Here is a 24259-nt window from a genome sequence, read left to right as displayed (position 1 = left end):
AGTCTGCAAAAGACCTGAGACTGGGACGGAGATTTGTCTTCCAACAAGACAATGATCCAAAACATAAAGCAAAATCTACAATGGAATGGTTCAAAAATAAGCATATCCAGGTGTTAGAATGGCCAAGTCAAAGTCCAGACCTGAATCCAATCGAGAATCTGTGGAAAGAACTGAAAACTGCTGTTCACAAATGCTCTCCATCCAACCTCACTGAGCTCGAGCTGTTTTGCAAGGAGGAATGGGAAAAAAATTCAGTCTCTCGATGTGCAAAACTGATAGAGACATACCCCAAGCGACTTACAGCTGTAATCGCAGCAAAAGGTGGCGCTACAAAGTATTAACTTAAGGGGGCTGAATAATTTTGCACGCCCAATTTTTCAGTTTTTGATTTGTTAAAGTTTGAAATATCCAATAAATGTCGTTCCACTTCATGATTGTGTCCCACTTGTTGTTGATTCTTCACAAAAAAATACTGTTTTATATCTTTATGTTTGAAGCCTGAAATGTGGCAAAAGGTCGCAAAGTTCAAGGGGGCTGAATACTTTCGCAAGGCACTGTATTTTTTTAATGCCGATTAGTGATGCCGAATACAATATGTGACCACATGAAACATGCTTTCTGTGCATTAAAAGCATTTTGCTGTCATTTAAAAGGGTTGCCATTGTTTTTCTCCTGAAGACCCAAAACATCAGTGTTTTTTCCAATTAGCCTCCCCCTCAGTGTGCGTCTGCCCCTTCCATCAGTGTCTGGCCACAGTTGCGTCAGCTCCCTCTGTGCACCTCTATCCTGGGGCTGCCTCTTTAGCTGCCTGTTACACAAAATGTCAATGTCCAGTTGACTGTTCTATCACTGTCCCTAAATGTCCTGCCAGCTGTGGTGACAAGTAGCTATTTTTGTGACTTCCCCCTCCTGCTCTGGGCAACGACAACAGTGGAGGAACTAAATGTAGCACTCCCACCTCTCAACCGCCCCCTGCTTATTTCTTCCACTAATTGATTGGAGGGTATGGACAAAGGAGAAAAAAATCATTCATATATGTAGAGTATACAAACAAGAAAATAAGATGCCCAAGGTTACCACTGTATCTTTGCTATGAGTCAAACATGGCTGTTGATTGGGATTTTCTGATTATGTTTACTCTTTCTCACATACACAGATGCATTCTTATTCTAATCTAGATAGTTTCTTAACATGAGTAAAGCCATGCAAATTGAATTAAATGTTTAACGGATGCCCCAAATGCCATCATCTTTCAGGACATTTGACTGCGTATGTATCAGATGGCCTTTTTGCTCTCAGTACACCAGATAATTGATCTCTTAGCTGCCCTTTCCAGGACAGAGAACCACATGGGTCATTCATTACTCTGATTTATTGAACTCCAGCGACACTGGGACACTTCTCCAAATGAAAGCTCATAATTGAAGTAATTAGACTTTCACACAATCAGGTGTTTTCCTATCATTTACCATCCCTGTTTACGTCAACAGTGGAATTGTGTATGAGTCATACAAGGCTTGTAACTAGTAACTACAGTAACTTACTTTCACTGATCTGATTCTGACAATTTTCTGATATTAGCCTTTTTTCTGCCACAACAAAACAGACCATTTCCATGATTGTGTTTGTCAACATCTGCAGCAGAGTCTTATGTACCAGCAATACTTTCCCTGTTTCCACAAAGATGCATAGGTAGATACACTATAGATACACTATATACAGTATACAAGTATGTGTTGACTCCTTCAAATTAGTCGATTTGGCTATTTCAGCCACACTTGTTGCTGACAGGTGTATACAATCGAGCACACCGCCATGAAATCTCCATAGACAAACATTGGCAGTAGAATGGACTTAGTGACATAGGATGCCACCTTTCCAACAAGTCAGTTCGTAAAATTTCTACCCTGTTAGAGCTGCCCCGGATAAAGTGATGTTATTGTGAAGTGGAAATGTCTAGGAGCGCAAATGGCACAGCCGCGAAGTGGTAGGCCACACAAGCACACAGAACGGGACAGCCAAGTGCTGAAGTGCGTAGTGCGTAAAAATCATGTGTCCTCGGTTGCAACACTCACGAATGACTTCCAAACTGCCTCTGGAAGCAACGTCAGCACAATAACTGTTTGTCGGGAGCTTAACGGGTTTCCATGGCCGAGCAGCCGCACACAAGCCTAAGACTATCATGCGCAATGCCAAGCGTCGTCTGGAATGGTGTAAAGCTCGCCGCCACTGGAGCAGTGGCAACGCGTTCTCTGAAGTGATGAATCACGCTTCATCATCTGGCAGTCGGACAAATCTGGGTTTGGAGGATACCAGGAGAATGCTACCTGCCCCAATGCATAGTGCCAACTGTAAAGTTTGGTGTAGGAGGAATAATGGTCTGGGGCTGTTTTTAACGGTTCGGGCTAGGCCCCTTATTCCCAATGAAGGGAAATCTTAACACTACAGCATACAATTACATTTTAAATTATTCTGTGGTTCCAACTTTGTCGCAACAGTTTGGGGAAGGCCCTTTCCTGTTTCAGCATGACAATGCCCTTGTGCACGAAGTGAGGTCCATACAGAAATGGTTTGTCTAGATCGGTGTGGAAGAACTTGACTGGCCTGCACAGAGCCCTAACCTCAACCCCATCGAACACCTTTGGGATGAATTGGAACGCCGACTGCGAGCCAGGCCTAATCGCCCAACATCAGTGCCCAACCTCACTAATGCATTTGTGGCTGAATGGAATAAGTCAATGCAGCAATATTCAAACATCTAGTGGAAAGCCTTCCCAGAAGAGTGTTGTTATAGCAGCAAAGGAGGGACCAACTTCATTTGGGCACCTTTGCTACACAGAACCCTACTAATCCATCACGGCTGGTCTGCCGACGGAACCGCACGAGGAGGCTCTTCACGAGGAGGCTACAACAGACTTCTTCCGTTGCGACGTACCTCTAAGACCCTTCTGCTAGCTGCTAGCCCCGGCCCGCTAGCTGTCTGAATCGCCGTGTCTCCAGCCAGCTTAACTATTCACTGGACCCCTATGATCACTCGGCTACGCATGTCTCTCCCTAATGTCAATATGCCTTGTCCATTGCTGTTCTGGTTAGTGAATATTGTCTTATTTCACTGTAGAGCCTCTCGCCCTGCTCAATATGCCTTAGCTAACCCTTCAGTTCCACCTCCCACACATGTGGTGACATCACCTGGTTTAAATGATGTTTCTAGAGACAATTTATCTCTCATCGTCACTCTATGCCTAGGTTTACCTCCACTGTATTCACATCCTACCATACCTTTGTCTATACATTATGCCTTGAATCTATTATATCACGCACAGAAACCTGCTCCTTTTACTCTCTGTTCTGAACGTACTAGACGACGACGTCATAGCCTTTAGCCGTACCCTTATCCTACTCCTCCTCTGTTCCTCTGGTGATGTAGAGGTTAATCGAGGCCCAGCAATGCCTAGCTCCACTCCCATTCCCCAGGTGCTCTCATTTGTTGACTTCTGTAACCGTAAAAGCCTTGGTTTCATGCATGTTAACATTAGAAGACTCCTCCCCAAGTTTGTTTTATTCACTGCCTTAGTACACTCTGCCAACCCAGATGTCCTAGCCGTGTCTGAATCCTGGTTTAGGAAGACCACCAAAAACCCTGAAATTTCCATCCCTAACTATAAAATTTTCCCGACAAGATAGAACTGCCAAAGGGGGTGGAGTGGCAATCTACTACAGAGATAGTCTGCAGAGTTCTGTCATACTATCCAGGTCTGTACCCAAACAATTCGAACTTCTACTTCTAAAAATCCACCTTTCCAGAAACAAATCTCTCACTGTTGCCGCTTGCTATAGACCACCCTCTGCCCCCAGCTGTGCCCTGGACACCATATGTGAATTGATTGCCCCCCATCTATCTTCAGAGCTCGTGCTGCTAGGAGACCTAAACTGGGACATGCTTAACACCCCAGCCATCCTACAATCAAAGCTTGATTCCCTCAATCTCACACAAATTATCAATGAACCTACCAGGTACAACCCCAAATCCGTAAACACGGGCACCCTCATAGATATCATCCTACCCAACTTGCACTTCTACTTCATCCTGTCAGTAGAAAAAAGTGCCTTCGTCACCATCTTAAATAAGCATGCCCCATTCAAAAAATGTAGAACCAGGAACAGATATAGCTCTTGGTTCACTCCAGACCTGACTGCCCTTGACCAGCACTAAAACATCCTGTTGCGTACTTCATTAGCATCAAATAGCCCCCGTGATATGCAACTTTTCAGGGAAGTTAGGAACCAATATAAACAAGTAAGGAAAGCTAAGGCTAGCTTCTTCAAACAGAAGTTTGCATCCTGTAGCACAAACTCAAAAAAGTTCTGGGACACTGTAAATCCATGGAGAATAATAGCACCTCCTCCCAGCTGCCCACTGCACTGAGGCTAGGAAACACTGTCACCACCGATAAATCCACGATAATTGAGAATTTCAATAAGCATTTTTCTATGGCTGACCGTGCTTTCCACCTGGCTACCACCACTCCGGTCAACTGCCCTGCACCCCCCACAGCAACTCGCCCAAGCCTCCCCCATTTCTCCTTCACCCAAATCCAGATAGCTGCTGTACTGAAAGAGCTGCAAAATCTGGACCCTACAAATCAGCCGGGCTAGACAATCTGGACCCTCTCTTTCTAAAGCTGCCGAAATTGTTGCAACCCCTATTTCTAGCCTGTTCAACCTCTCTTTCGTATCGTCTGAGATCCCCAAGGATTGGAAAGCTGCCGCGGTCATCCCCCTCTTCAAAGGGGGAGACACTCTAGACCCAAACTGCTACAGACCTATCCCTACCCTGCCTTTCTAAGGTCTTTGAAAGCCAAGTTAACAAACAGACCATGGACCATTTTGTATCCAACCGTACCTTCTCCACTATGCAATCTGGCTTCCGAGCTGGTCATGGGTGCACTTCAGCCACGCTCAAGGTCCTAAACCAGGGGTGTCAAAGTCAAATGGACGGAGGGCCAAATAAAAAAATCAGCTACAAGACGAGGGCCGGACTGTTCGAATGTTCATTGAAAAATTTTTAAATGACGCATATAGTCTAGTGAACCTAATTGAACCTACTGAAAACCTAACAAATATATTACAATATGATCAGATAAATAAAGCAATATTTTCTTATGGCTCTGTCAGTAATCTTTAATTTTCAACAGACACAAAAGACAAATTTCCTTTATATAAATATCCCCATAACATGAACATTAAATGAAAGAAACCGGTATTCAAGGCACCATCAGTAGACTATATTTTCTATTTTAGCAAAAGTGGGCTAAATTTACTTCAAAGAAAAAACAATAATAGCAATTTTCTATCATCCACTCAACTGAAATATTTTTAAAATATAATTGGATTGAAATACAAAAAAATAAAGTGCAAAAATCTATTAATCAAAAACAACACTTTGTTTAAGGAGAAGTAACATGCAGTGAAAACAAATATTAAATTTTAACTTTTAAACTTGAACTGAGTAAAAACTCTAAATATGTGATTGCACAGTAATGTTCACTTGTTTGAGGTTGAGGGTGATACTTGGTGGTGTCCCATCTTTTCCACAAGTTCATCAATGTTCGGGGTAAGGCTCTGAGCTGAAGAAATCCTCAGAATTGAGTGGAGGTGTTCAGCAGTAAGTCGACTTCTGTGTGATGTTTTGTTCAGGTTCATCAAAGAAAACAGTTGTTCACACAGGTATGTGCTGCCAAACATAGACAACGTTTGAGCAGCCTGGATGCGCAGCTGGGGCATTGTGCCGGGGAGGAAACGGGCGAACTCCGCAACACCCACTGCCGCATATTTTGCCCTCAGTGCATCATTGCATTGGAGGTCAATCAACTCCATTTGGAGGTTTGGTGGTGAGCTTTCCACGTCAACAGCAAATGGGTTACCGAGCAGTTCCAACCTGCTTTTTTGTGCTTCAAAGTCAGCAAATCGGCGTCGAAAGTCAGCGGCAAGCATACCTATTTTATCAGCCAACTGTGTGCTCGGGAACGCACTGGTAGAGAGCTTCTCTTTCATGGTCTGGCAGCTGGGAAAGTGGCTCAAATTTTCTTTCCGCATCTGCGTCTCCCACAGAGTCAGTTTGGTTTTAAATGCCTTCACTGTACTGTACATATCAGAGATGACACGATCCCGACCCTGCAGCTGCAAGTTTATTGCATTCAGATGACTCGTAATGTCACACAGAAAAGCCATTTCACACAGAAACATTTCGTCTCGGAGTTGTGTTGTGTCTTTCCCTTTGCTGTCCAAGAACAGACAAATCTCCTCACGAAGCTCGAAACATCTTTGAAGCACCTTTCCCTGGCTTAGCCATCGCACCTCTGTGTGATAAGGCAAATCACCATGCTCCGTTTCTAACTCCGTCAGAAATGCCTTGAACTGGCGGTGATTCAAACCTTTGGCTCTGATAAAGTTAACTGTGCGCGTGATGATGCTCATTACATGCTCCATTTTCAAGGCTTTACCGCACAACGCTTCCTGGTGTATGATACAATGATAAGCTGTCAGCTCACCTGTCGCGTTTTCCTCTTGCATCTTTTCCCGTATCTTCGCCACCAGTCCGCTCCTGTGTCCACACATCGCAGGTGCTCCGTCGGTTGTCAAACCCACGAGTTTTTCCCAAGGCAGCTCCATCTCATTTACACATCTTGACACCTCTTCATACAAATCATGCCCCGTAGTTGTGCCATGCATAGGACGTAAAGCCAAAAACTCCTCTGTCACGCTTAGGTTGGAGTCCACTCCGCGGATGAAAATTGACAACTGGGCAATGTCAGAAATGTCGGTGCTCTCATCCACAGCCAAGGAATATGCAATAAAATCTTTTCCCTTTTTCACAAGCTGCTCTTTTAGATTGATGGACAACTGGTCTACTCTCTCGGCAATGGTGTTTCTGCTCAGACTCACATTTAAAAAGAGTTGCCTTTTTTCTGGGCAAACTTCGTCACAAACTTTAATCATGCAGTTTTTGATGAAATCCCCCTCCGTAAATGGCCGGGCTGATTTAGCGATCTCTTCTGCCAAAATAAAACTGGCCTTGACAGCAGCCTGGCCTTGTGATTTGGCTTTTTTGAACAGAGCCTGTCGAGATTTGAGGCCTCGTTTTAATTCCTCTGCCTTTTGTAGCCTTTGTTCCATGTCCATATTCTTGTTTTTGTCCGCGTGTTTCGTTTCATAATGTCGTCTCAGATTATACTCTTTCAGTACCGCCACACTTTCTCCACACAGAAGACACACAGGTTTTCCAGCTACCTTCGTGAACATATACTCCGACTCCCACCTTGTTTGAAACCCCCGGTTCTCAGTATCCACCTTCCGTTTTGCCATTTTTGATGGGTATCTGAAAGTTAATTTTACTGTGATGCTGACGACTGCTGTGCCAATAAATATTGAAATGAAGCAGCCTACTGCTCGGTGCGTCACCTTTGCATTGTGGGAAATGTAGTATTGGTGCGTGTAAAAGATCTGCGGGCTGCCGGCTTGCTGCGGGCCGGTTCTAATAATAAATCAAGATCATCCCAGGGGCCGTAAAAAACCTTCTTGCGGGCCGGATGTGGCCCGCGGGCCTTGACTCTGACATATGTGTCCTAAACGATATCATAATTGCCATCGATGAGACAATACCGTGCAGCCGTATTCATTGACCTGGCCAAGGCTTTCGACTCTGTCAATCACCACATTCTTATCGGCAGACTCAACAGCCTTGGTTTCTCAAATGACTGCCTCGCCTGGTTCACCAACTACTTCTCTGATAGAGTTCAGTGTGTCAAATCAGAGGGCCTGTTGTCCGGACCACTGGCAGTCTCTATGGGGGTGCCACAGGATTTAATTCTCGGGCCGACTCTCTTCTCTGTATACATCAATGATGTCGCTCTTGCTGCTGGTGACTCTCTGATCCACCTCTACGCTGACGACACCATTCTGTATACTTCTGGCCCTTCTTTGGACACTGTGCTAACTAACCTCCAGACGAGCTTCAATGCCATACAACTCTCCTTCCGTGGCTTCCAACTGCTCTTAAATGCAAGTAAAACTAAATGCATGCTCTTCAACCGATCGCTACCCGCACCTGCCTGCCTGTCCAGCAACCATACTCTGGACGGTTCTGTCCTAGAATATGTGGATAACTACAAATACATAAACTCTCCTTCCAGACCCACATTAAGCATCTCCAATCCAAAATTAAATCTAGAATCGGCTTCCTATTTCGCAACAAAGCATCCTTCGCTCATGCTGCCAAACATACCCTCTTAAAACTGACTATCCTACCAATCCTCGACTTCGGTGATGTCATTTACAAAATATCCTCCAACACTCTACTAAACAAATTGGATGCGGTCTATCACAGTGCCACCCATTTTGTCACAAAATCCCCATATACTACCCACCACTGCGACCTGTACGCTCTCGTTGGCTGGCCCTCGCTTCATACTCGTCGCCAAACACACTAGCTCCAGTGTTTATATCTATATTGTAATTACCTCTCCACTATGGCCTATTTTATTGCCTTACCTCCCTTATCCTTTCTAGGACTGGGGTTCTGCGAGAATCATGTAGTAACCAAAAAAGTGTTAAACAAATCAAAATATATTTTATATTTGAGATCCTTCAAAGTAGCCACACTTTGCCTCGATGACAACTTTACACACTCTTGGCATTCTCTCAACCAGCTTCATGAGGAAGTCACATGGAATGCATTTATATTATCTTACCTCATTTGCACACACTGTATATATACTTTTTTCTACTGTATTATTGACTGTATGTTTGTTTGTTCCATGTGTTACTCTGTGTTGTTGTATGTGTTTCGAACTGCTTTGCTTTATCTTGGCCAGGTCGTAGTTGTAAATGAGGACTTGTTCTCAACTATCCTACCTGGTTAAATAAAGTTTAAAAAAACAAAAAAGAAATGAATGCCCATGATTTTGGAATGAGATGTTCGACGAGCATGTTTCCACATACGTTTGGCCATGTAGTGTATGATGTGTGTGTCAGACCTTCAGGTTTGCCATGGCCTTATAGAGCAGTTTGACAGTCTGGAACCCAGCACCCAGAGACAACAGCCTATACAATTAGCCTGAAGAACAGTTTCATGAGGAATTCTAAACATTTAGAATTCTAAACATTTAGAGGAATTCTCAACATGTTCCTCTGTAGTTTGGCTGAGGGGGCATTGTGATCTACAGATCTTCCACTCTACTAGAACATTGGGGTAATGCTGGCTGTTTGGGTAATTTCGCTAGCCTGACAACCCATCCATATCGCTCCAGTCAAACGCCACGGCCATTAGTGTTTCTGAATTTCCTTTCCTCCCCAACGTCTTGTAGTGAACACAAACCTTCTGATTGGTCACAGAAACCGATGGGTTTGCCAGAGCCGGCCTAAACAAATCATGAATCACATTAAATACAGTACCCGCGAAGGGCCTCCCGAGTGGTGCAGCTGTCTTAGGTGTCACTACAGACCAGGGTTCGATCCCAGGCTGTGTCACAACTAGCTGTGATCGGGAGTCCCATAGGGCAGCGCACAATTGGCCCAGCATCATCTGGGTTAGGGGAGGGTTTGGCCGGGAGGGCTTTACTTTGGCCCATCACACTCTAGCGACTCCTTTTGGCAAGCCGGGCACCTGCAGGCTGACATCGGGGGTAGGTTGAATGGTGTTTCCTCCGACACATTGGTGCGGTTGGCTTCCGGGTTAAGCGGGCAGGTGTTAAGAAGCGCAGTTTGGCAGTTCATGTTTTGGAGGACACATGACCTTTGACTCCCGAGCCCGTTTGGGAGTTGCAGCGATAAGACAAGATTGAAAAGGGGGGTAAAATAAATGTAAAAAAAATAAAAGACGGTACCCTACAGCAGGCTAGACCTAATATTCGACATCTTACAGGCAGTTCTCAGGATACAACACCAAGCCATAAGAACTTTCTTTAGGTCCCGACTCACGTGGGGGTACCTGGGAATGACATGGCAGATGAAGCGGCATAAGGAGCAATACACCACAACATCAACATCATAGTTCCAATGTCAAAATCTGAAATAAAGTCACTAATTAAAATCAAAATCACAGACAAATGGCAAAACGATTGGACAGAATGGGGAAAAGGAAGGGATCTACACTCCACCCACCCACTGGTTTCAATCAGCAATAACTACAAAGGACTCTTAAGATGATCAGAAACCATAATCACCCATCTGCGAATAGAACACAATCGCCTCAATCTCTCTCTAAAGACAGGAAAACAGCAGCAGAAACTACAGATCACTTCCTTCTTCATTGTCAAACTTATGAACATCATATGCAAACACTTAGAAGAACAATCACATCCCTGGGAATAAGCTTCACCCTCTCCAATTTACTGAAACCCGGACAGAACAAACTGTAATCCATTTAGCAGTAATTTCCTTCCTCCAGTCATGTAGACTAGTGCCGAATCTAGAACACCTCCATAGTCCCATCACACTCCAGTAGGTGGCGGTCATAAACCTAATACTGGTTTGCACACCGCCATAAAACTCTACGCAGAAGAACAAGACAGACAGTACAGTGTGACCAGAGGAAATCCCCCCTTTTTTTTTTTTTTTGTATACATCATTTTTTAAATTAACAACAAATCAATACATAAAGCATATGAGGGAACACAAGCATACATAGATTACAACAAACAATGGACAATTGAGCTAGGAGGTACAATATCACATTACATTACACAAGGACCTTAAGGGACATACATATACTTACAATTCGAACAGCTTTTTTGATAGTAGAGCATTTAACCTTCTTAAAATACAGTTAAATTTCTTGTTGTAGGGTAAGAAAATGTGGTTTTCTGTTTGTAAATTTACATTTGTGTATATGAAATTTGACCAAAAGAATAATGAAATTAATTACATAAAAATGTTTCAGCTTATTTCTATCATATGTAAAGAATCCAAACAGTACATCTCAACACAATAGTGTAAAATCTTCATAAATGTGTTCAATTATAAACCTACTGATCTCTTGCCACAGTTTTCTTACATGCATACAATGCCAAAAAATATGCAACACTGTTTCTGGGTGGTCATTACAAAAGGAGCAACTTCTTCATATAGTGGTTGGCAGGATAATATTTATGAATAATTTTAAAGGAAACTTCCTTAATTTAGTTAACAAGTAGGTGTGGCAACATCCAAACTTTTTTCCAACAGATATTATCAATAAACCCATTCAAATAAGGCATGACATAAGGCATACAACATCCTGCTGAAACAAGGGTCGTATTGTTGTTGAATGGACCAAAAGAGAAACAAATCTTTCCTCCTGATGAGTCAATAGAAGGTAGGCTCTGAGGGTCAGGTTCCCGTTCCTGAATAACACGTTCCTGAATAACATAGCAATACCCGAGGGAATGGCATCTAAAACAATTGCAAATGATTTAAGTGTTACAGGGACCTTGTAAAGTGATAAGAATTCCTTATAACTTAGTAAAAGACCCTCTGTGAGAGGAAATCCCTTATCACACTTGTAGGCGATGTCATGGCGTTGGCTAGCTAAAATCATGCTGTAGACACACGTCATCGGATCTAACGTTCATCTCGCGCCGAAAGCCACTCCTTCGATATAAGGTCGTTTTTATGAAAATGAAATCGCGTCAGTTTGTCACTTTCACGAGGTTGGAGTAAACACATGTTAAACTACTTAAGACCTTGTCTCGAATCTAGGTTGTGCCTTCAGATTTTGAGAAAATTAACAACTAAGGAAGAACCTTTCACTCTCTCATTGACTTCTCAAACCGCCAGGGTTTGGTCTGTTTCCCAGCGTTCCCGGAGGTCTTGTGGTGTTGCAACTTTGGGTTTAGAAACGCTGTAATCACGTCATTGGCTTTCATCAAACTCTGTGCTTTCATACTCTGTTTAGAGATGGTCCAGTTGTTGATTAATTTGTTTTGTACAACGCCTCTCATTTAGGCAACCATTTAGCTACCTTTCTCTATTCTCTGCTTCTCTCTCAACCTCATATGTCTCAGAATGTAATGGTGAATTGCACACATCATTAATCACACACAGTGGTTGATGCGCATGTACAGACACAACCCACCGGTTGGTGTATGATGGAGCTTTGGACGGTGTGACCCTGATAAGGAGTGACTGACACCTGTCGCCCGGCCATATGTCACACAGCCAAAGGTCGATCCCATTACACGCTGTCACAAACATTATGTGGCAACACCGCTAGGCAAGAAACCGGAAGTGCGGTGGCCAGGAAGAAGTACTATCCCCCCTTGAAATCAGCAACCCCCCCTCCCTTCCCCAGAGTCAAGACTGAATCACCACACACTGACCGTATCATTAGAGTGTAAAACTGGTCTAGGAAGAGTGGCCCAACATTCAGCTAAGTAATTACCAAGATATGTTGCGAGCATTCGAAGAGTACACTTATCAGGATGCCAGTCACATTGCGACTGAATATTTGTTTTCCCACATTGAGAAAGAAGTGGTTGGAGGGCTAGGTGGAAAGGCATAGGTACATACTGTAGACAGACACACACTGTCCATTTGTCCATATCTGTAAGGATGGGTCGCTTTAGTGGTAGTGTTCCAATTACTGCCCGGAGCCAGTGAGAGCAGTCAGTTAGAGCTCAGAGTAAAAATGCTGGACCTGACCGTGCTTGAGCCTCTCTATTTTTACACCCAGGGGGCCTGCAGGGCCATTAAGATCAACAGTAATGAGAGTTAATGAGTCTGGCCTCCACAAGGCAGAGAATAATGACATATCATTCGCTTTACACTGGGGAGTGGACACAAAAACACACATATGCACAGGCCAGTGGTGGCTGGTGACACTTTAAATGGGGAGGCTGGACCGGAATAAATTAAATGATCTCAAACACATTAAACACCTGGTTTACATGTGTTTGATACCATTCAATTTACTCTACTCCATTCATTATTATGACCCGTCCTTCCCTCACCAGCCTCCTCTGGTGCAGACACGCATACACACACACATTATTTTACTTATTGGGGATTGATTGAATAGGGCACTAAGGTTGACCACCCGATTCAACTGAAAATGTTTTTGTCTTTGTTTGCTGTCCTTAGTCACCGTCATGGAGTTTTGCTTCACCCCAAGCACCGTAACGACGGGAATATGATGTGACAAATTGAGATGCATGGAGCCCAGAAGAAACTTTATCAGTGTAAAGTGTTTTTGTTTGCCCTGCCTTCAGAGAACATGGCTGTTGGTGATACTGAAAGATGATGGAAAACAAAACCAACCAGTGCACAGCACTGCTGTATTTGATTTATAAGGACATTTGATAATCACAAAAGATAGGTATTGTCAAATTGTGCTTGAAACGGGTGCATGGTTACCACAGCAACGTGGTGAGAGGATAGTTTTGATAATGTGTTGGTCGAAGTAATCATCATGTGATTGTTTTCCATATCTACAATATGTGGATCCCTGTACATACTGTTGGAATTGTTGTTTCCTGGTAATTAATAGCTTTGACATAGATGCAACTTGACAGTGATTTGAATGTATTTTCTCATTTTAGATCCCACATAAGTCCCTGCTAATAATGTCATTTAATTTGGACCCCCCCCCCCCCTCCCTCCCAGCGTATTGCTTATGACATTTATGAGTCAAATATCCTGTGCCATTTCGACACTTGTAAACACACTGAGTCATGACTTTTGTGGCACGTTTTCACACTGGCTTCGATGATTCCAACACAGTGAGTATTCATCCCAAAATAATGTAGTAAATGTGATTGTGTTTTTTGTTCATATGAGTTAAGAATTTAACATCACCATGTAAGAGGGTCAGTGAACACTTTTTTTACTTTTCGATGAAGAAAGCACATTCTATTCAAAGAGGTAGGATAGTAGGTCTTATACCTGCCAGAAACTATACAGTGAACTAAGCATTGTACAATTAAGCAATAAGGCACGAGGGGATATGGTATATGGCCAATATACCACGGCTAAGGGATGTTCTTATGCACAACGCAACGCGGAGTGCCTGGTACAGCCCTTAGCCGTGGTATATTGGCCATATACCATAAACCCCCGAGGTGCCTTATTGCTATTATAAAATGGTTAATAACGTAATTGGAGCAGTAAAAATAAATGTTTTGTCATACTCATGGTATATGGTCTGATATACCATGGCTGTCAGCCAATTAGCATTCAGGGCTCGAACCACCCAGTTTATAATACATTATAGTCAATGACATGGATTGTTTACAGTCCTTTTCACACCCATGATTACACTTAGCTTGTTAGGAGGCCGAGGAGGCCATCAAAATAGCCCTGGCGGCTGGCACGGATTACGATAGTGATTCTACACAGGTTAACATACAGTGAGATGGACACACTACCGTACCATATGCAGCCTACACTGTATACATGCTGAGGCCAATGCATATTACAAAAACAATTTTACCTTGATCAATATGCTTACTATGTAATAACGACCAAAATACACTGCTCAAAAAAATAAAGGGAACACTTAAACAACACAATGTAACTCCAAGTCAATCACACTTCTGTGAAATCAAACTGTCCACTTAGGAAGCAACACTGATTGACAATAAATTTCACATGCTGTTGTGCAAATGGAATAGACAACAGGTGGAAATTATAGGCATTTAGCAAGACACCCCCAATAAAGGAGTGGTTCTACAGTTGGGGACCACAGACCACTTCTCAGTTCCTATGCTTCCTGGCTGATGTTTTGGTCACTTTTGAATGCTGGTGGTGCTTTCACTCTAGTGGTAGCATGAGACGGAGTCTACAACCCACACAAGTGGCTCAGGTAGTGCAGCTCATCCAGGATGGCACATCAATGTGAGATGTGGCAAGAAGGTTTGCTGTGTCTGTCAGCGTAGTGTCCAGAGCATGGAGGTGCTACCAGGAGACAGGCCAGTACATCAGGAGACATGGAGGAGGCCGTAGGAGGGCAATAACCCAGCAGCAGGACCGTTACCTCCGCCTTTGTGCAAGGAGGAGCACCGACCAGAGCCCTGCAAAATGACCTCCATCAGACCACAAATTTGCATGTGTCTGCTCAAACGGTCAGAAACAGACTTCATGAGGGTGGTATGAGGGCCCGACGTCCACAGGTGGGGGTTGAGCTTACAGCCCAACACCGTGCAGGACATTTGGCATTTGCCAGAGAACACCAAGCCACTGGCGCCCTGTGCTCTTCACAGATGAATGCAGGTTCACTCTGAGCACATGTGACAGACGTGACAGACTGGAGACGCCGTGGAGAACGATCTGCTGCCTGCAACATCCTCCAGCATGACCAGGTTTGGCGGTGGGTCAGTCATGGTGTGGGGTGGCATTTCTTTGGGGGGCCGCACAGCCCTCCATGTACTCGCCAGAGGTAGCCTGACTGCCATTAGGTACCGAGATGAGATCCTCAGACCCCTTGTGAGACCATATGCTGGTGCGGTTGGCCCTGGGTTCCTCCTAATGCAAGACAATGCTAGACCTCATGTGGCTGGAGTGTGTCAGCAGTTCCTGCAAGAGGAAGGCATTGATGCTATGGACTGGCCCGCCCGTTCCCCAGACCTGAATCCAATTGAGCACATCTGGGACATCATGTCTCGCTCCATCCACCAACCATCAATGCGAGATGTGGCAAGAAGGTTTGCTGTGTCTGTCAGCGTAGTGTCCAGAGCTTGGAGGCGCTACCAGGAGACAGGCCAGTACATCAGGAGACATGGAGGAGGCCGTAGGTGGGCAATAACCCAGCAGCAGGACCGTTACCTCGGCCTTTGTGCAAGGAGGAGCACCGCCAGAGCCCTGCAAAATGACCTCCATCAGGCCACAAATGTGCATGTGTCTGCTCAAACGGTCAGAAACAGACTCCATGAGGGTGGTATGAGGGCCCGACGTTCACAGGTTGATGGACTGTCTGCACCACAGACTGTCCAGGAGTTGGCAGATGCTTTAGTCCAGGTCTGGGAGAAGATCCCTCAGGAGACCATCCGCCACCTCATCAGGAACATGCCCAGGCATTGTAGGGAGGTCATACAGGCACGTGGAGGCCACACACACTACTGAGCCTCATTTTGACTTGTTTTAAGGACATTCATCAAAGTTGGATCAGCCTGTAGTGTGGTTTTCCACTTTAATTTTGAGTGTGACTCCAAATCCAGACCTCCATGGGTTGATAAATTTGATTTCCATTGATAATTTTTGTGTGATTTGGTTGTCAGCACATTCAACTATGTAAAGAAAAAAGTATTTCATAAGAATATTTCATTCATTCAGATCTAGGATGTGTTATTTTAGTGTTCCCTTTATTTTTTTGAGCAGTGTATATTTTTAAATAACTATCAAAATATGTCAATGCTTCATAATGCAAATTGGATATGGCCATTGTGATTGAGATTATACTTGTAGAAGTGAGATTAGAGGTGTACACAAATGTCACGTCTGTTCAGGTCCCAATTTTTTTTATATATATAAATTTCTCTATCAAAAAGTTCAATGTAGATGTAAAATCCAAGGCTATTCTTTGTTATTCATTATGCCAATTGAATATTTCTATAATGGCAAGAAGAATCACACATAAAAACAATCGCACAAGTATAGCCTATGTCATTTTATTCATTGAATATATTCGGAGTTACATTCATTTAAAAAATGGAACAATAATTCTCGCTTTGTGGAAACAATCTTTCTCACAGTCCTCTCATAATTTTGATGATTAGAAGACAGCCTATGACTTATCTATGTCTGTTGAAATAAATTAATTTAAGTGTGTATCTGCTATGCTATTCTTTGTCTCATGTCTTTTGAAGGGAATAAATAACAAAAATTATATATAAGATAAAATAAGATCCCTGCCAACCTTAATTGAGACACAAGGTAGTTGCTTTCAAGTCCTTCTCTATCTTTTGATGATTTGATCTGATAGCCAATATCATGCTTATTTAGCATGTGTGTTATCATGAAACTGATAATTTCAAATGGTATGAAGTTGATATGCATGAAATCAAATGTAGTAGTCTTTACTTACCATCTTCATTCAGGTGAGCAGGTCATCAAAGCACATGTTGAGTGCAACTATAAGTTTGTGGCGTAATTTGTCATTTTTTTGCAATACTTTTTCACATGGAAAGAGATAATCAGCATCAATATTTACTTACAAAATTACTCAGCTTTGAAAAATAAATTGACATCTTTTATTTGGATGCACGGTTTTACATAACTAAATGCTCTAGGTAAGTTTATGCACAAGGTATAGCATTGTTCCACATGGATATAACGTGATTATATGCATCAGTGTCACTCTAAATGTGGTCCTCTACTGTATGAGCTGATTATACTTTATACCAGTATAAAGTTTGTTTTAGGAATGCATTTATTGAACTACCATTTACAGTCCTGGTCAAAGCAAATCTATCTGATCCCAGGTGGACGTATATAGTATTTACTGTTGCCTACATCTTCAGACCAATATTTGTAGTTTCAGTATATCTTGTATACAATGTAAACATTTACTTTATACTGTAGAGATAACCACACTTGACTTTGAAACATGTCCATTGTTGAAGAACTTAAATATTTGTTTTGGATAGCAAATCGATGAGGTTGACTGATTGAGGTAATCGCACCAGCGGGTCTTCCTCAGAGTGGCTGAAAAAGACAGTTGGAGCAGAGGGAAAGAGTGAGGGAGAGAAAGGTCCAGATAATTGATTATTGATCAGAATAGTGAGAGAATCACAAGTACATGCAACAGAGTTTCAAATCATGGTATGAGAAGACGTGATAAGGGCTTTCATTTAGTAGAAACATCATACTCTACTGCTCATGTGTTTTCAATAGCTGAGCTTCTGTAGTAAAATGAAAGTAGCCCTATGGCTATACAGTATGTTCTTAGCAGTACAATGTACTGGAAATGCAGCTACGTTTGTCCACCACAACTCCACTATACAGGTATCAGGTCTTGCTGTCTCTATGCGTAGCAGTGCGACCACACTGTGTTCCATACCTTCTCTATGCAATGACCACCACAGTAACAACCCAATTGAGATGGCGTTCAACTAAACTTAGAAATGAGAGTGGAGTGAAAGTGAATGGAGGAGGAGGAGGAGAGAGACTGAACCTACCAATTGGAAGTTATTGAGAAGGTGATCTACATCGACGTCATCATAGCTCTCTAGAAATGAGGGCTCACTTCTGGATTCTTCTTGCATGGGAGGGTCTTCTTGACTGAAAAGACAAGAAGGGTATATTTGACTTTCCTCACACTGTGGAGGCACACTGCAAAAATGCACATGCGGACATACACATGCATGCACACTGGCAAACACACAATCCATTATTGTGCTCTGTACTTGTTCCCACCTTCTCTTTCCTGTCAGAACTGAGTTAAGGTATTTCTTCACAGCCATCTGTTTGCGGAAGCGACTGTAGTTGTCTGTGAAAATGGCATCTGAGTGGCGCTTCACTGGTACCTGGTCCTCCATCATGTCATCACTGTGACAAATTAACCACAACACATTTTAGTCCATCATTTTTGAGACATTTGCTAACCTGTTTTGGCTTTTACTGAACTTATCCAATAAATAGTTTTTTTTTTAAACCAGAAGTTAATCACAATTGTGATGACAAATTTAATACAATTACAACAAATTAGATTATTAACCGTTTTCAAGGCAGATATGCTAATACAACTTTTTTAAGGATATCCTAATTTTTCAATGAGACTAAAATCACAGAAATAGGCATACAGGAAGACAATTTTGTGGAATATATATTTGTGTCATGCTTCCTGACTCTAAATGTTTTCAATAAACCTGAATGTTCCTGAAAATATGTTATGAATATTATCATACTGCGCGCTAATCTGAAGGAAAAGCATAAACTACAGTCTACCTGACTCGCTTTCCAATCAAGGATTCCAGGTACCGCCGCGCCGACAGCTGTCCAAGAAGTTTGCTGTATCCACTTGTAAAGAGACCGTCTGCGTGTCTCGTCGGTCTGCCAACAGATTAAAACAATTATTAGTCACACTGTCTAGCATAAATCTGAAAAGGTGGTTTAGGAGTCATTTATGGGCAGAGCGTTTCAATAGGCTAATATTGGGGTAAAACAAATATGGGCGTATGTGATTACTCTTAGACAATACCAAAACGACATTAAGTCACGAGGCAGACATTTTTTGTATCCTGACATTCAATATTCCATTGGAAGAAATTATTATTCATTATTATTCATTACTTTCTTAATCATCCAGAGAACACAATCAATATTCACTTATATGAAAGTAGCCTGTGGAAAAGAAGTACATAACATTTCTCAAGAAAAAAAACTTAAATGCTATTGTTAGAAAGTACTATTGTTCTAGGATATAGTCGACGAATTAATTGTTGACTGTCTTGTTTATTGATGAACCCAGAGTTATAATAAGTTAAAACACGTGAACACTATAGCCTATAATGTATTTGTCCATGATTATATAAATTCCTATTGATACACATAAAGTTATTGGCCGATAGCCTATAATATAAAAAGTTAGTACATGGTTGCAGTTTTTGAACTCTTTGGCAAAAGTAACTAATGATGCTCTTTTAAACCTTTATGTCCGCATGCGTAATAGCGGTACTATTCCTACCTCATAGATGCATATGGCAAACACTGAGTCCGGGAATATAACACACTGCACAGGGCTATTAGGAAAAGGAGCTGGGAGCCGTTCCTTTGTAACATCGCTTTATACCTGTAAAAAGAGATATGGGTTTCATTCAATAATGTTTCTTTCAGATAGCCTACATTCTTATGGTCAATATGAAAACGACAAGAATTCTTAAAATGATTGCCTCGTCATTCGGTACCCAATAATTCTTAAAATGATTGCCTCGTCATTCGTACCGAAAAAAAAAACTGCCTTTATGCACAGAAAAACAAGTTTATCAACACTTTCTATTGTGCTTCCCAGTGCCACCAGAAAACAAACACGTTGAGAATGAAGACAAATGTGCAGTTGCGCACGTATCCAATTGGTGAGGACTTGTTTTTAACCTTTGTATGAACATTTGTTTATGTGATAAAATGCTATTGCCAATCAAAAATCATTCTTATATTTGGAATCAATAACTATTTACAGTTATTAATTTGCTGGAAGATGGATACAATGACAAAAACTTTAGAATATAGAATGTGATGTGAAGCCTAACTGAAAAGAATATCTAACAAATATCATAATTATCAAAAACAAATAGCATCATCTGAAAAAAGTCTTACATTGTCTTTAGTAAATGATCTGCTGTTCCTCTTGGGTACCGGGTGCTGTCCAAGGTCCTGGAATGCTTTGTGTTTGTATCTCCTAGAGAAGTCACGGAACACTGTTCAGTACCTCAGTTGCTTCTTCGCTGGTCAGCGTCTCTTACTATACCTTCAACCCTTCCCTCGTTTTATACATCTGAATACTTTTCATCAAGCAGGAAGGCAATCAGATTAGATCAGGGTTGATACGTCATATAAGTCCCATTGGGAGTGATGCATTCGTCATTGGCTTGTTGGCATGTTCATTCAAACCAACCTTATGATAAAATTAGGTTTTGCTCATACAATAATGTCTTATTACATATCATGGGGGTTGACTCATCTTATATTATACACATTTGAAATGGTATAGGCCTAATAGTTATGAATAGGGGGAAACAAAGCACTTAGATACATAAACAGTGAAAATACCTTTTGACATTTGGTAAGCAAAGTAAATATAATGTTATACACAATGTGGACACAGTGGCGATTTCCATCTCCCCAGATTGTATTTCCGGTACATAACTTGAAATTGGTTTATGTCATTTTGTGACATCTTGGACTATAACTCCCTCTGAGTGATTGTACAGTGTCTGCATGATAGCCATGAAGAATAAAAAAACAATTCTTGAAACCATGAATAGTCTTTATCAGTTTCAGCACCTACATCTCCTTCCCTCTCTCCTCTTCTACCTCACCTCTCCACCTCTCCCATCTCATCATCTTTCTAATCTATATCACTCTCTCCTCCTAACCACATTGTCTCTCCCAATATAACGAAATTAAACATTGACATTCCTTTACACAATGCAGATAGAAGGCTCAGTTGACACAGATGTCAGATACTCTCATGGAATAACTTTGCACACTTCTATTACACAAGAACCAATCACATCCAAATCCCATCGTCCCCTCATTAGGTTGAACTAAGTAAAGATGTGCACAGATGTTCTGATTGGAGAGAGTTTATTGAACAGAGTTTATCCCAGAGGGAATTAATACTATAGATTTTGTGATCTTATTTGTAGTCTGGTAGATGAAAGACTGTATGTATGTATGGCTGTTGTGCTGGAATGTTGGTGGTTCCATGGGAAAATAGATCAATCATGTATATCTCTCAAGGCTCAAGTACTGACAAACGTGTTTCTATAACCAATAATGGTTTTGCGGGTTAACTTTAGTGAAATGCTTCAGGTTTGAACCACAGTGTTGTACTTCGGCATCTGGATTCAGTATCAGCGTTGGACTCTAGTTTAGCTGTACTGATTCTCAGTGTTGGGTTCTATGTTTGCATCTCATGTCTTCAAGACTGGGTGACATTGTTGAATGCATCTCATATACTCAAGAATGGGTGGCTGTAGACTTATCTCAACCAGCAGCCTCTGGAAGCCTAATCACAATTGTAATGTAATCATGCCAAACATCAAGTCGATTACGGACAAAGGACTGGGAAACATGCTCATTTAATTGACAGTGATGATTTAAAACAGAGTCTGGAAAGGACCCTGTCATACAGGAAACACATGCATTATTTTGTTGAAATGTGCAGAATTTGCAAGTTCCATTGGATGAGCAAGTTATAGATCCTCATAAACTACTGCGTTGCTGAAACCATACCTTTGGTGTTATGATGCACAGACTTTCCTCTCAGTCATCCAGCAATAATGTCAGCATCACGTCACATGAATATGGATAATACATAATGTGAGCTATAAATTGACCCTTTGTCATGCTCCAATACCTAATGGACAGAATACACAACAGAAAACACCTGGCCACGAGTCGGATGCTGGGGAATGCCACAGCTTTTTAGAGCCTTTTGTGGTTTAGATTATCTAGCCGCTGAATAATGGAGATGTGTTTGTTGCCAAATTGGCACTGACAGACTGTTTTACGGGCCAGGGTCTAATATGACAGGCAGCCACACCCTCATGGTGAGTCAGTTTTACATAGTTTGCCTGAGGAACTCACTACCCAGTGGATTACTTTATCCCCATTTATGGGTTCCCTCACCAGGGTAAAGGTCCACCTGGATCTTATGAGTAATGGATCCCAAATAGAGGAAATTAGATGGCAAAACTAGGTCCAATAAATCAAGACTGAGGGAGAGGACTTTTCTCAGAGTGAAGACCATGAATGATACATATCATCTTCCCTTTTGCTGGCAAACCAAGGGCAAGTTGAACATGGAAATTGAACATTTACAAACATAGATCATTGGTATGTTCTAAACCGTGTACTGAGTTTTATTTAAAGAACAAAATCCCCATTTTATTCAAGATCTCGACTTTGCTAAGCTACTGCATTTGAGAAAATATTGAATTTAGGCAATAAAAAACAATAACTTTGAGCCCTGATGGACCCAAATAAAACACACTGTGGGCTGATGGTACACCTTATTTTGGGCCCATGGAGGACCTGTAATCATGGTCCTGTTTTAGGCTGAAATCCCTGCAATGGATCAATTAAGCAAAGTTCTTCTTCATTGCATCCCAACTAATTCTGTAAATACATTTGTGTCTCAAGCCATATGGAAAACATTATGACCAGTAATGGTCTCCGTGCTTCATTAGTCCAGTAATCAAAGCCACAAACCACCCTACAACACTCCTGGGACCACCAGTCATCAGATCCAATCACATTACAGCTTTGCCTCTCTGCACTGCTCTCGGAGGTAGAGCCATGCTTTACATTTCCTTCAATACTAACAAGATAAATAGTGAATTGAACTCTCTGTGGAGTTGGCTCTCTGGATATCATCTACATTGTATATAGTGCATTTGGAAAGTATTCAGACTCTTCCCTTTTTCCACATTTTGTTATGTTATAGCCTTATTCAAAAATGTATTAAATAAAAATGTTCCTCATCAATCTACACACAATACCCCATAATGACAAAAAACAGATATACCTTATTTACTTAAGTATTCATACCATTTGCTATGAGACTAGACATTGAGCTCAGGTGTATCCTGTTTCCATTGATCATCCTTGAGATGCTTCTACAAATTGATTGGAGTCCACCTGTGGTAAATTCAATGGATTGGACATGATTTGGAAAGTCACACACCTGTCTATTTAAGGTCCCACAGTTGGCAGTGCATGTCAGAGCAAAAACCAAGCCATGAGGTCGAAGGAATTGTCCGTAGAGCTCTGAGACAGGATTGTGTCGAGGGAACGATCGGTGGAAGGGTAACAAAAAATATTTTGCAGCATTGAAGGTCCACAAGAACACAGTGGCCTCGATCATTTTTAAATGTAAGAAGTTTGGAACTACCAAGACCCTTCCAAGAGCTGATCGCCTGGCCAAACTGAGCAATCGGGGCAGAAGGGCCTTGGTCAGGGAGGTGACCAAGAACCCATTGGTCACTCTGACAGAGCTCCTCTGTGGACCTTCCAGGACAACCATCTCTGCAGCACTCCACCAATCAGGCCTTTATAGTAGAGTGGCCAGACAGAAGCCACACCTCAGTAAAACAGCCCACTTGCCAAAAGGCACCTAAAGACTCTCAGGCCATGAGAAGCAAGATTCTCTTGTCTGATGAAACCAAGATTGAACTCTTTGACCTGAATGTCAAGCGTCACGTCTGGAGGAAACCTGGCACCATCCCTACGGTGAAGCATGGTGGTGGCAGCATCATGCTATGGGGATTTCAGCGGCTGGGACTGGGAGACTAGTCAGGATTGAGGCAAAGATGAATGTAGCAATGTACAGAGAGAGATTCTTGATGAAAACCTTCTATATAGCGCTCAGGACCTCAGACTGGGGCGAAGGTTCACCTTCCAACAGGACAACGAACCTAAGCACACAGCCAAGAAGACGCAGGATTGGCTTCAGGACAAGTCTCTGAATGTCCTTGAGTGGTCCAGCCAGAGCCCGGACTTTAACTCAATCTAACATCGCTGGAGAGACCTGAAAATAGCTGTGCAGCGATGCTTCCCATCCAACCTC

The 24259-nt window shown here is 42.2% G+C and overlaps 1 protein-coding gene across 1 annotated transcript; it reads right to left on the bottom strand.

The window, feature by feature from the left end:
- Positions 1-16623: 16623 nt before the first annotated feature.
- LOC139381723 (VIP peptides-like) lies at positions 16624-20424 on the bottom strand. The gene is made up of 6 exons (XM_071125450.1): positions 20284-20424; positions 19655-19759; positions 18916-19020; positions 18385-18516; positions 18147-18249; positions 16624-17673 (listed from the first exon to the last, which is right to left on the bottom strand). Coding segments are annotated over exons 1-6 (456 nt in total). The 5' UTR covers positions 20286-20424; the 3' UTR covers positions 16624-17664.
- Between the last annotated feature and the right edge of the window lie 3835 nt (positions 20425-24259).

This window comes from Oncorhynchus clarkii, chromosome 23 (assembly GCF_045791955.1).
Source record: "Oncorhynchus clarkii lewisi isolate Uvic-CL-2024 chromosome 23, UVic_Ocla_1.0, whole genome shotgun sequence".
In the NCBI taxonomy this organism is placed as follows: Eukaryota; Metazoa; Chordata; class Actinopteri; order Salmoniformes; family Salmonidae; genus Oncorhynchus; species Oncorhynchus clarkii.
This window is presented reverse-complemented; position numbering and strand designations above follow the sequence as displayed.

Bases quoted from the DNA above. Each gene is read 5' to 3' on its own strand.
- LOC139381723 (XM_071125450.1), bottom strand. The intron at 18,517-18,915 runs GTAGACTGTAGT...AATTTGTCACAG, and splicing joins TTGATTGGAAAGCGAGTCAG to TGATGACATGATGGAGGACC. The intron at 18,250-18,384 runs GTGGGAACAAGT...TTGTCTTTTCAG, and splicing joins GTTCTGACAGGAAAGAGAAG to TCAAGAAGACCCTCCCATGC.